Consider the following 12,626-nt stretch of genomic DNA (forward strand, 5'->3'; position numbering starts at 1 on the left):
ATGCTTTTCTTGTTGTTACTTTTAATATTACATAGCGTTATTGATTGAAATAATGTAACTGAAAAAAAGTTATTATGTCAAATAGGTCGCAGACAGTGTAGAATATCGTTCACATATATCATTGTGCAGTATTTATTTAATTATTAAATTCGACACTTTTGTAAATATTAACGATTGAAACATAGAATAAAGGAAAAGAAGTTACTTTGTCGTCTTAATCTATTTTGCGAATTTTTACTCACAAAATTTATTAAAATTCTGAACAATTACTTCTAAATTATTCTTATGACGATACAAATTAAAACGGTATATTTTATGCTTTTCAGTGGATTACTGATTTATCCGTGAACATTATATTTGATAATTTCACAGTGAAAATTATCAAAATATGATTTCACACTTTTCAATTACGAAACTACTTTTTTAAGATTTTCCCCATGTGGTACCTCAATTTTATTTTTGCTGGCAATTTTGACAATGTCAGGCTGTTTAGAGAAAAGCAAAGCTGAAATTGATAAATAACTTAAATGTCAAAAGTAATAAAAAGAAGAAAACTTACTTCTATTCATCCAAATTACCAATCACCAAACATCGTCTCTTATTTTGTTTGTTTCATTTTTACAGTCTGAAAAATACATTCTTGGGCATATTTTAGTATCCTTTAAGCAATAACTGTCGTATGCTTTATGAAAACTTGAAAAGCAATGACAGCCATCAGCCCGAAGAAAAAGTAAACAACCTAGCGTTCGTAAGGTAGACTTTCAACAATTCAAAGTTTCCAATTTCCTTTTTGCTTTTAGAATGTTAACACATCTGTCAGCACTTATATATTGTCTGTTACAATCCTCAAATAAGTTCCCTTTCTTTTAAAAAGGTGTATGACTCACAAATCCAGATATCCCTCTGAATCAAACTCCCGTGAAATACACAACTTTTAAAAATGGCGACCGCTTACATTTAACCAATCGCAACTACTCGGCCCTTTCCGTCAGTCTTCGGATAAGGACCTCGAACACAATAGTATGAATACACAGAACGGATGCGGTATTTCGGTCTAACCTACGCTAAGAAACTAAACATGTAAACAAATAGTAATTTAATGCTGGGAGTTGTTTTTACAAGTTTATTTCCAATATATGTAGTAAACGTTCACCTAAAATAAGTGATATCATAGGTACAAAAGCAAAACAATTCATTATTTATATATTTATTATTATGGTTGTAGAAACCGAAAGTACAAAAAACCAACCTGTTGACATTTCGTCGGATTTGTTTGAAATTGAACATCAGTGGGCATATTTGAATTACAAATTGTTGTCAGACAAATTTTCAAGCAAAAGAGTACCGGAACAGGCATTAGATGTCAAATATATACATACGTTTTACATTATCTCTAATTCTGTTTACATTTGAAACCACGTGGTAGAACTACTTTCAATCCGTATTGTTTCCGAGGTTAATATTATAGATAATAGCCGAGGCAGTTCCGAATGACATTTAACAGAGCCAGGTCTAATATAAATTCGCAGTAAGAAACAGAAATATGGATGGATGGTTGGACTTTTTCTCCTGCTAGAATTGTTTGTTTTTATTATTAAAACACGCGATCATTCATATCTTTTAATAAAATGAATAATATCACCGCCATTTAACGTTGATTATCGAACTTATTTATCAGCCCAAGACGTCTTGTGTTTTATGAGAAATTCGACTTATACATGTACATAATAGAGGCTACCAGTGGGGAAAACAGATTATAATATTAAAGTTAAAATCAAAGGAAATTTTTAAGCATAAAATAAAAAGAAAAATTTTTGTTTGTTGTATAAGATGTAATTTTGTTTCATCTCGTGAATTTTAAAAACAGTATTCTCACTCGTGACTATACGCTACTCGTGAGAATACTGTATTTAAAGCCCACTCGATGAAATAAAATTTCATCATACACACAAACAAACAAATATCCTCTATTTATTAAAGTCGTTGAATATATATATTCATGCACGAAATAAGAAAAACATTCTAAATTAGTAGGAAAGTTGTCGGGGAAACAGATGAATATCTTACATTGATCAAAGTCATTGCAATATTTTACTGTGTCACATTTACATTTTACATTAAAATGTGATTATAATAAGCATAAAGAATTATTACCTTACACTATGTTATGTAAGCGTTATATGTTCACAAAAAAGTGACAATTACACGCAGAATAATATCAATGTATTTAGATAGATGGCTTAAAGAATCTTGGAAGTTACATACTATTTCATACCAGCTATTTGTGTTCAAATTTGTGTTCAATCAGTTTTATAATTCGGCTTTTAAATTTGGACTTTTACTAGTTAATATCAATGCTATATTATTCTATATTGTTTCCATTCATTATCTTAGATATAATTTAAATTACATGTATAACATGTGTTAATTATAATCTATTAATTCTAAAAGTATATGTACAAGACCAATAAGGAATGTTCAGTTTTGCATAATGAATGTCATTTAATTAACAAGAAAATAAAGGATACAATTAATGAAAAGATCTGTTGATTGGAAGCTAGCTTTAATGAAAACGCAATTATATTATAACTAGGGAAAACGTTCACCAAAACACGACGGTTTACTTTCTATATATCAAAAAATAACTGCACGTTTATTATACATTAGCATTACGTGGACATGTTCTCGGACCGCTTAATTAAGTAATGAATGTTTTATTTAACAATATGCGCATAACAATATATGAATAACGCATGCTATGCAAAGGTCAAATCGTCTCTGTGGCGCAATGGGTTAGCGCGTTCGGCTGTTAACCGAAAGGTTGGTGGTTCAAGCCCACCCAGGGACGTATATATTTTTTATTTTATCATGCGACGTTTGAATTACAAGTCACAATATGTTGCATATTTTCATGCGTTGCTTTCCAACTGAATTGTCTTAAAAATGCACTGTAAAAATTTTGGAAACTATACAGATTTATTTTCGTTTTATTTATTTCCTCTTTCTTTCAACATTGTGTTTACATTTGTATCAATCAGAGGGGCTTTTGCTCGGCATAAGTATTGATGATGAATATTTACACAAACAAAAGTAAACTTTAAAACAGATAATGATACGTATATTATACTATTCTTATTGAAATATTCTTTGTATGAATATGCTTGCACTTCATAAATAGATGAAATCCTTACCAAAAAAAATTAAGTTAAGCAAAGTTACTGTTGTAGCACTATAATGCATGGCTTATCAAATTCCAAATGTTAAATGTCGAATACTGATTAAACCGGTGCTAGGTGGCGTCCATGAACAGACTCAACCAAACCGATCCTGCAACATTTTTTTTTTCGTTAAAGGCATTCTTTAGAGATTTTTTATTATTCGCTATTTTATCGTTGAAATCATTTTAAAAAGTTCTCTTATGGACACACAACAATTTATCTCGGCTTCACCTTGGACAATTTGTTGCTTATCCAAGCAAACTTTCTAAGGAGACACTTTTACCTTTGAAGAAAAACTCATTCTGTATTCATTACATAATGCATGGTTAATCGTTCAATGCCTTTGTAAATAATCACTCTGACCTACTGACCTTAATGATTATATTACCCGAACAGTGCATTATTTAACATTAACACTCAAAACTGACATCTATTGACTAAATTTTATAAAATAAATTCTAGTTCCGTATGCTAATTAAACTTTTCAAATTTAAACACACATTTTGTTCGTTGCAATAACAATACCAAAATTTGTGGCGAATAACAACATACCAATGAATCTGTGATACATTTAGATAAATGTCGTACAAAAAAATCTAATAGATAAGAATTTGACGAGATAAATATTCATAATGTACATGTCGTGAAATAATAACAAAACTGATAAACTTATTTCTTGAGGTATCGGAATATCTTTCTTTTTTTCTTTTTTTAAACAAGTTTTTTAATAGAATATACATTTATTTCTCGGTGAAATGTTTTGTAATATATCACATTTTACTGGAAATTAAGGCATTGACACCATATTAGACATATAATTATTTGTGTACAAAAGCAAATAGAAAGGAAAAGGTGCTAAGCAATGAAAATTACTAGGCTAAAAGGGGTTCCAAATTACTGTTATCAAGAAATTTTGTAGATGTGTGAAGTTGGCGGCCCAGCGGCCTGGCGGCGTGAAGTTGGCAGCCCAGCGGCCCAGCGGCCTGGCGGCGTGAAGTTGGCGGCCCAGCGGCCTGAAGTTGGCGGCCCAGCGGCCTGGCGGCCAAACTTTTAATGTTGTAGAAATGTTATTTTAACAATAAAACGGCATTTAATGAAGTTTTAGAGATAATTATTGTTATTTAAGGGATATATAAAAAGAAAAAATCACTTTCAGATAACTTTTTTATTTTCTCATTTTTGTGAAGTTGGCCAAAAATTTTAGTGTTGTAGAAATGTTATTTTAACAATAAAACGGCATTTAATGAAGTTTTAAAGATAATCATTGTTATTTAAAGGATATATAAAAAGAAAAAATCACTTTCAGAGAACTTTTTTATGTTCTCATTTTTGTGAAGTTGGCGGCCTGGCAGCCCAGCGGCCTGACAGCCAAAATTTTTAATGTTGTTGAAATGTTATTTTAACAATAAAACGGCATTTAATGAAGTTTTAAAGATAATTATTGTTATTTAAAGGATATATAAAAAGAAATAATCACTTTCTGAGAACTTTTTTATTTTGTCATTTTTGTGAAGTTGGCGGCCCAGCGGCCTGGCGGCCAAAAATTTTAATGTTGTAGAAATGTTATTTTAACACTAAAACGGCATTTAATGAAGCTTTAAAGATAATTAGTGTTATTTAAAGGATATATAAAAAGAAAAAATCACTTTCAGAGAACTTTTTTATGTTCTCATTTTTGTGAAGTTGGCGGTCTGGCAGCCCAGCGGCCTGACGGCCAAAAATTTTAATGTTGTTGAAATGTTATTTTAACAATAAAACGGCATTTAATGAAATGAAGTTTTAAAGATAATTATTGTTATTTAAAGGATATATAAAAAGAAATAATCACTTTCTGAGAACTTTTTTATTTTGTCATTTTTGTGAAGTTGGCGGCCTAGCGGCCTGGCGGCCAAAAATTTTAATGTTGTAGAAATGTTATTTTAACACTAAACGAATAAAAAAGTTCTCTGAAAGTGATTTTTTCTTTTGAATTATCCTTTAATGACACTAATTATCTTTAAAACTTCATTAAATGTCGTTTGTTAAAATAACATTTCTACAACATTAAATTTTTTATATTTTATTTTTATTATTATTTTTAAGAAGAATGTGTATCATCGTTCTGGCTATGTTGGTAAATCAATGTCATTGTGCTTTTAAGTGATTTTTCACTCATAGATTCGAACCCTATTCACTCAAATGTTATTATGATGTTTTTTGTTTATGGTTTTTGAGTGTGCGTGTGTGAGTTTTTGTTAGAGAATAAATTTCATTTAAAACTGACAAATACAAGCCGACGAATTTCGTCTGGGTTTGATAAACTTCAAAATTCACAATAAAGCACCTTGTAAAAGAAATGCTTAATTATTTGTCAAAGTGATAATGGATATCATAATAAACCATTTACACTTGACTCGTCGATAAATGCTAAAAACCAAATTTCAAACTATACATATAAAGTCTATACAACAGTGAATGAAATGACATGTAAAAAAGAAGTATAATTATGATCCATGACGAATCAATAAGCTAATAATTTAAATATGATCTCCTACAGAGGCGCTATTTTACATAGCCAATGAAGAGACATGTTAACTAATGCCGATAATTATCTTCTTTTTTTTAAATATGAAAACAAAACAAGAATCTATAATGCTTGCATATTAAAAAACGGGGACGATATCGAACATCAAAATGGAATATAGCTAATATTTCCGATACATTTAAGTAAAAAAAACAACACTGATTGCTAATTAATATTTGATTATCAACAAAATTCAAGCTTTGACTGACATAAGACCAGGCTAAAATTTGAAATATCGCCAACACATGTCAATCGCTACTTTCGATTTGTAAGATCATAATAATCAATATAATTCTTTATCTTCAAAATGAATGTTTTTTTTTTGTTTGTGTGTGTGTGTTTTTTTTTTTTTTTTTTTTTTTTTTTGTTTCGTTTTGTTTTTTGTGTTTTTTCCAATAAATATTTTTTTAACCCCGCGTACAGAAAGCGAACAGACGATATAATTCTTGTTATCGCATGTTTTTGTTGTTTTTGTTTTCTTATTATGATTAAAGAAAACAATAGATCAGTTTAAAAGATATTTAATAGATTGAAGCATCATATATATTAATGTACGGTCAAATGATTATTTTCCTTTAAACGGGTACTACAGTTTTATTTTTTTTTTTTTATAGTTCTCTAGAATGATTCTCGTTTATTTTATTAATGTGATATTGCAAAAGTGCCGATAAAATTGTTAAAGATAACCGCAATGTAATAAAATGTATCGTGCTTGATTGATGAAGAGAATTTTATTAAAATGTTTAAGACCAAAATGACAACCAAATGTGATAGGTTATTAGTAATATTTATAATCTCATCGACAAAAATTCAACTTTTTTATTGTTTATTACTCCTATCTACCTTTAAATTAAAGTTATGTAAAGATTTTACAATCTTATCTTTCATAAAATACATATGTATGAATTCTTACAAATGAGAGTAACGAGAAGTAAGCAGTGACATCGAACATCAATCGATATTCATCAAAAGCGAGTTTTCTTCGAATCTCTAGCTAGCTCTGAGAACAAAATTAAGAATCATGCAAAGGTTAATTTCGAGCCGGAGTTATATTTCTAGTAAGTCCAAAGTTCGGAATCCAAAAGTCACATTAGTTGAATTTCCTGCTTGATTTGAATTACCAGATAGCTCGTTAATCTACATTTATGATCCTTACATAAATTAAATTTCGTGCTGAAGTTGTATTTCAGACCAGCTTTATGATCGAAAACTAAAAGTAACATAAGTTGAATTTCATATTTGATTTGAATTTATATGTGGCTCGAAATTCAACTCTAGCTCGATATCCATCTTTGAACGATTTTCAATTTCACTCTTCGAGCTGCCTCGAAATACAACTCCAGCACGAAATTCAATACGTTATGATTAGGATTTTCGATCTTCGAGTTGCCTCAAAATTCAAGAACAACACGAAGTTCAGTTAATTTACTTTTGGATTTAGATATTCGAGAATGATTTTAAATGCCGATCTCTGGGCTGACTAGATATTAAAAGTAGACATAAAATTGATGGATATCGATCTTCGAGCTGGCTAAAAGTTCCAAGCTAACGCGGAATGCGGAATATTCTTTGATGTTCAAAGTCATTGCTAACTCTTCGTTCCTTAAAAAGTATCTTAATGTCATGTACACAGGTAATATATAACAAAGCAACTTTTGCAACAGTATTGTTAAATATCTTCATCTTACCGTGGATTCTAACACTGTGTCTCATTTTAAAGCAGATTGTTAATATACGAAGTAGTATTGCCTCCTTATGGATGGAAAACACATTGTTGTAATTGGTGGGGGATCGTATAGAATGAGAACCATGTGGCCGGATGCTGAAGGATATGGCATAAAGGCACGTATACATGTATATTATAAGTTAATAACAACATGTCGTTGAAGTCTTACATGATAAATTCATTGCAATGCATGATGTTTTAAAATATAAGCGTTTATTTAAGTATGTGTTTAATATCTATATAGCGATTAAGATATTATTTAGAATTAGATTTTTACGAATTAAAGGTAAAATCAGCCAAAATAAATTTATGCATGTCTTTGGTAATATATAGACTTTAATTTGGTATGGTTGGTTGATTTGTTTTGTTACTATATTCACAGTGTTTCTAATATTATCAGGTCATAATTGCGGAATCTAACCCAAATCATATTGCACGAGATCTTGTTCATTGTTTTGTGGAGTATGATTTCTCTGATCATACGATTGACCACGTGCATGCCAGTGAAATCATAAGTTTATTACGCAGACGAGAAATTAAGGCTGATGGTTGTATTTCATTTTGTAACGAATGTACACCTTTGGCGGCATTAATATGTGAACAATTAGAATTAAGAGGTACATTTTCATATTGTTTTTCTTATAACTTTTGAAGTGTTTTCATCTGTGAAGCCATCTATATCATATACGGTAATTAGATAATTAGATAGTTCGTCCGACAACGTATCGTTTTGTAAATGTATAATATACCTTACAGATTTAAAGCGGCCTTCAGCTTTTCAAAAGGTTAAATAATTGTTTTTTAGATAAAACGTTTCATAGGATTTACAAATCAAAATAATTTAGATGTAAAATAGAATTGCCCCGTCGATAAAGTACATAAACAATAAGGCAACCCTCAATACCTCTTATCTACCGATCTCTCTATATGTAAATTAGTAAAGCGGACGATTTGTTTCCCTTTAAACGAACGTCACTTATGCCCTATGAATATAGCTCCAATGTTTTGAAAATGACCTAACAGTGATATGATGCACCTTTCCAAGATACAATTACTGAAATTCTTAGTTTGAAACACATAAAATAAATAAATAAAACAAAAGCTGAAAGCCGCTTTTAACCACAATGCATAGAACATAGATAATAATTATTTAGTTTAAATTACTTTTCGAAATGACGAAACAATGTTGTGTAAATGTATTACATTTTGCTTTAACCTCTTTTTGCTGAGAGTAATATCATTATACAAAAAAAAATGTATTTTAAGTTTCTCCGCAACGTTATCATTATTAGCAGAATTCACGTTAACATTATTTATAATAATAACTATTTCAGGTGTGAGTTATAAGTCCGCCATCGTAGCGAGCTCGAAATCACAAACACAGAATGTATTGAGCAAGAGTAAAATAAAAATTGACGATGTGCAAACTATAGATGTATATTCTACACAGGCAGTTCATCTAAGAAGTGATCTGGACTGTGATACTTTACCGGAAAGGTTGGCGTCGGCATTCTTTTTTCATTTTAGCTTATCACAAATTGAGAGGTGAGCTTTTGTGAGTTTGAAGTCCATCGTCCATCGTGTGTAGTTATCTATAGTACTGTTTTTTGAAGTAACATTTTTTTAAACCACACAGAAGAATTTTCCTAAGATAACTCTCAACAAAAGTTATTTAACCGGCCTAGTCTATTTATTGGTGTAAATAACAAAAGCTAAATTAGACTTAACAAAACATAATTTAAACTTTTTCATTTCAAACTGCATGTTTGTTTCTGTCTTTCGTTCATTTTCTTTTATTCTATCTTTCTGTCTTTCTTTGGGTTAAACGGAAGTACGTATTCATCACCCGTTATAATGCGCTGACCATCTTAAGTGGGTTCACGTTTAAACGATGAATTAGATAATGTTTGAATACAAAAGAAAAGAAGAAAGAAAATCCACAAAGGACGTTCAAAACAGCAAAAAGTTTATTTTACTTTCATTAAATTATCCGGACCGGCGCAAAAAGTTCTTCAAGTGAATTTACTCGATATACATGTGCAAGGTCGTGCGTCCAAACTTGAATTCAAAGAGATGCAAATCAAGCCCAATCAAATCGAGCCTTTTCAACATTTTCACATATGCCACTTTAGATTCTTCTTTGTCCTTTATTTTAGATATTTGGCATGATGCATCACCTTTCTTTCGCTACCACAGATTTACTCGTAAATCATAGCCCAAGGGCAAATTCATGACGGTTACTATATTTACAGTCATATGACGCATTTAAAATGGTGAAACAAAATGTCATAGAGTTCTGATATTCAAATGAAGCGTTACCAAGTGGACTTGTACAAAAGTAAAGCAGGGTCTCACCCGCCCTTTTGTAAAAAGACCCTCTCTTTGTACAGTAAGTTTTAATGGACTTATGTGTATATGAAAACAATTATTAAAATACCGCTGTAAAAGTAATTGGTGTCATAAAGCTTGGATATTTGGCATGTAGAATTGCGAAGCTAATCATTACAACATTTATATAAATCTCTCCCCAGGAGTAAAAGCAGACCTAGCCCAGAAGGTCATTCTATTTATTACATAGAAAAAAAAACTGCTTTAAACAAAATAGCCCGCAGTTCTGATTATTGACATGAAGATCTGCCTTATGGCCCTTACAAAAGTTTTATAAAGATCAAAAATGGCCTTACCGTGGACAAATGTTTTACATCGATATTGTTAGGAAGTGTCTCTTGAAAATCTTGTCCTCAAATATTAGAATTCTGAGAGAAAATCGTAGTTCCTTAGTTACCCACGCAGAGGCAATTTAGTTTACATTGACTTAAAACATTTCTATTTTCTACAAATGCTAAGATGTCTGGTTTGCAGCAGCCACTTGTAATAGTCTACAGAGGTTATATGGATTATTTTCCTGGATTGCCCCAACCCACCTAAGGTCACATACTTTATATACTTGTATATAGAAAAATGTATTTTTTAGGTATTTTTTGAAAGTACATATCCCAAATTTGAAACTCACTAATCTAATTAAGTTCAATTTATTCATGCTTGATCATTATCAGTTTTAAGTTTCCGGCGATACTGAAACTAGATAATTGTTCAGGAGGCATCGGAGCTTGCATGGTTAAAAGCAAAGAAGAATTGAAGAAACAATTTCAACAAATTACAAGCTCTCTGTGCACCGATTCGGACTTTCCAAGGATTGGACTGAGTCGAGGCAATTCAATGACAACATTTGAGTTTTACAATGGTACTGAGCACAATGTCGATGTCATGTTATATGACAAAACTCTTGTATGGGCTTTTATAACTGACAGTGGAATAGTACGACAGCCAATTTATATAGGTAACGTTTTTTTAAACAATACGTCTTTAAAGAAGAAATCTTCTTTTTTTACATTCTAATACCGAACTGATTAAAGAAAGATGCGAAGAGGGTTATTTTTAAGATAATCCGCGTTGTACTCAATATAAGCTTAATGGTATGTCATACTGTCAAGCAAGTGTTAAGACTGATAAAATACAATGAAATTATATAACACAGACAGTCCAAAAGTAATTGCAAAAGTTACATCTTCACAAAATATGCATCGCCCTCTGCTTAACTTCGTATCTCTGTTTGCTGCCTTATCGGTGGTCATGTGTGGTTGTGTATTTATTGTAGGGTGCGTTCAGTTAAAGACGCTTTTCCTTGTTCATCTTTCTTTTCATAATGACAATGTTACATTTTTACAAACAAATAGTTCGAGTTTACGTGAAAACTGAAAGTTTTGTGGAAGCAAGTCCGAATATCCCTGAAATCTATAAATGTATCAATCAATCAATGAATAATATTAATAAAAAAAACCTTCTTAAAAACGAAAAAGTTAAGAAAAAAAGGAGACTTTTTTATGTTAAAACGTGTCCAAGTAAAATGTATTATATTTTATATTGATAAGGTACTGCTAAACGGATGCCTTCATTTCTACCAGACGACAGCCGCAATCAGCTGATAGACGCTGCCTTTAAATGCTGTTTAGGGATAGGTAATATCAATATTTAAGAGTCTTAATATCCATGTACATGCCGTTAAAGATAAAATGATAATACTACAAGTATACTATTAGTAAAATGAAAATAATAAATGTAAGATATCTTTGATTTCATATATCATCTATTTGTGGTGATATGCTATAATTCCAAAGAAAAGGGGGAGAAAATAATAATTATATTTTCATTTTAGGATTTTTTTTACAAATGAAAACGTATAAATAATATACAATTATATATCAAAAGGTCTTACAGATGGAACGTTCAGTGTTGAGTTTATAATGACAGCAAACGGCCCGAAATTGTTAGAAATCAATCCAAGAATTTTTTTTTATTTTATTCCAAGAATGTGCGGATATATCTTCCGGGATTGGATACTGAAGTTGTACGGAATCGATATCATGTTATATACAATGATGATATCTTGTGGAATAAAACCTGAAATACCAAACAGTTCAACAGACACAATACAGATGGGCGTAATGGTGATACCATCTTTACATGGAAAACTCCTTACAGATGATCACTACAAAAGTAAGTTGAATGAAATGATTGATAGTGGCGATGTGTTCTTTCTGCAGTCCTTACAAGTAGATGATTTTTGGCATGTGTCTACCTATGACAAACTGTTTGGAAATGTTGCTGTTTCCGGCTCAAATCCGATCGAAGTAAAGAGGAAATTGATGAATGTGTGCAGAGCGCTCGACATAGATCAACACGATTATCAAGTTGACACTTTTATAAGGAACTTTTGAATTGCACAGGTTGAATATTTGATTGTGTTTGTAGAATGACCCTAAAGTTTATCAAATAGGCATTTGATAGTTTAACTATGAAAGTAACTATGTGTTTATTTTGAACACCAAAGATACGATGTACACCAAATGTTAAATTATTAAAGGGACATTCACTGCACATATTTGAATTTGTAAACACTTATCTTGCATTTATATCTGTAATGTTTAAAAAATATATTCAAAATATATACGGCCGTTGATTTTATTTATTGTTCTCACAGTGAATGGTGTACATTTGAACCTGTTTGCTTTGGTTTTTATTTGTTTGGGTCGTCAGATAATGGTAGCGAAATTTCAGA

General features: G+C 30.8%; 1 protein-coding gene and 1 non-coding gene across 2 annotated transcripts; both read left to right on the forward strand.

Annotated features, from left to right (window-relative positions):
- Positions 1–2,774: 2,774 nt before the first annotated feature.
- Positions 2,775–2,848, forward strand: Trnan-guu (transfer RNA asparagine (anticodon GUU)). Its single transcript has one exon. It is a non-coding gene; the product is annotated as a tRNA-Asn (tRNA).
- Positions 2,849–7,901: 5,053 nt separating this feature from the next.
- On the forward strand, positions 7,902–12,285 carry LOC132722152 (carnosine synthase 1-like; the record flags this gene model as incomplete). Its single annotated transcript, XM_060706594.1, has 5 exons — positions 7,902–8,124; positions 8,842–9,004; positions 10,564–10,847; positions 11,440–11,526; positions 11,777–12,285. Coding segments are annotated over 5 exons (1,266 nt in total), but the record flags the coding sequence as incomplete, so codon positions are not given.
- Between the last annotated feature and the right edge of the window lie 341 nt (positions 12,286–12,626).

This window comes from Ruditapes philippinarum, unplaced genomic scaffold (genome assembly GCF_026571515.1).
Source record: "Ruditapes philippinarum isolate M1 unplaced genomic scaffold, ASM2657151v2 ctg10283_1_1_1_1, whole genome shotgun sequence".
NCBI lineage: Eukaryota > Metazoa > Mollusca > Bivalvia > Venerida > Veneridae > Ruditapes > Ruditapes philippinarum.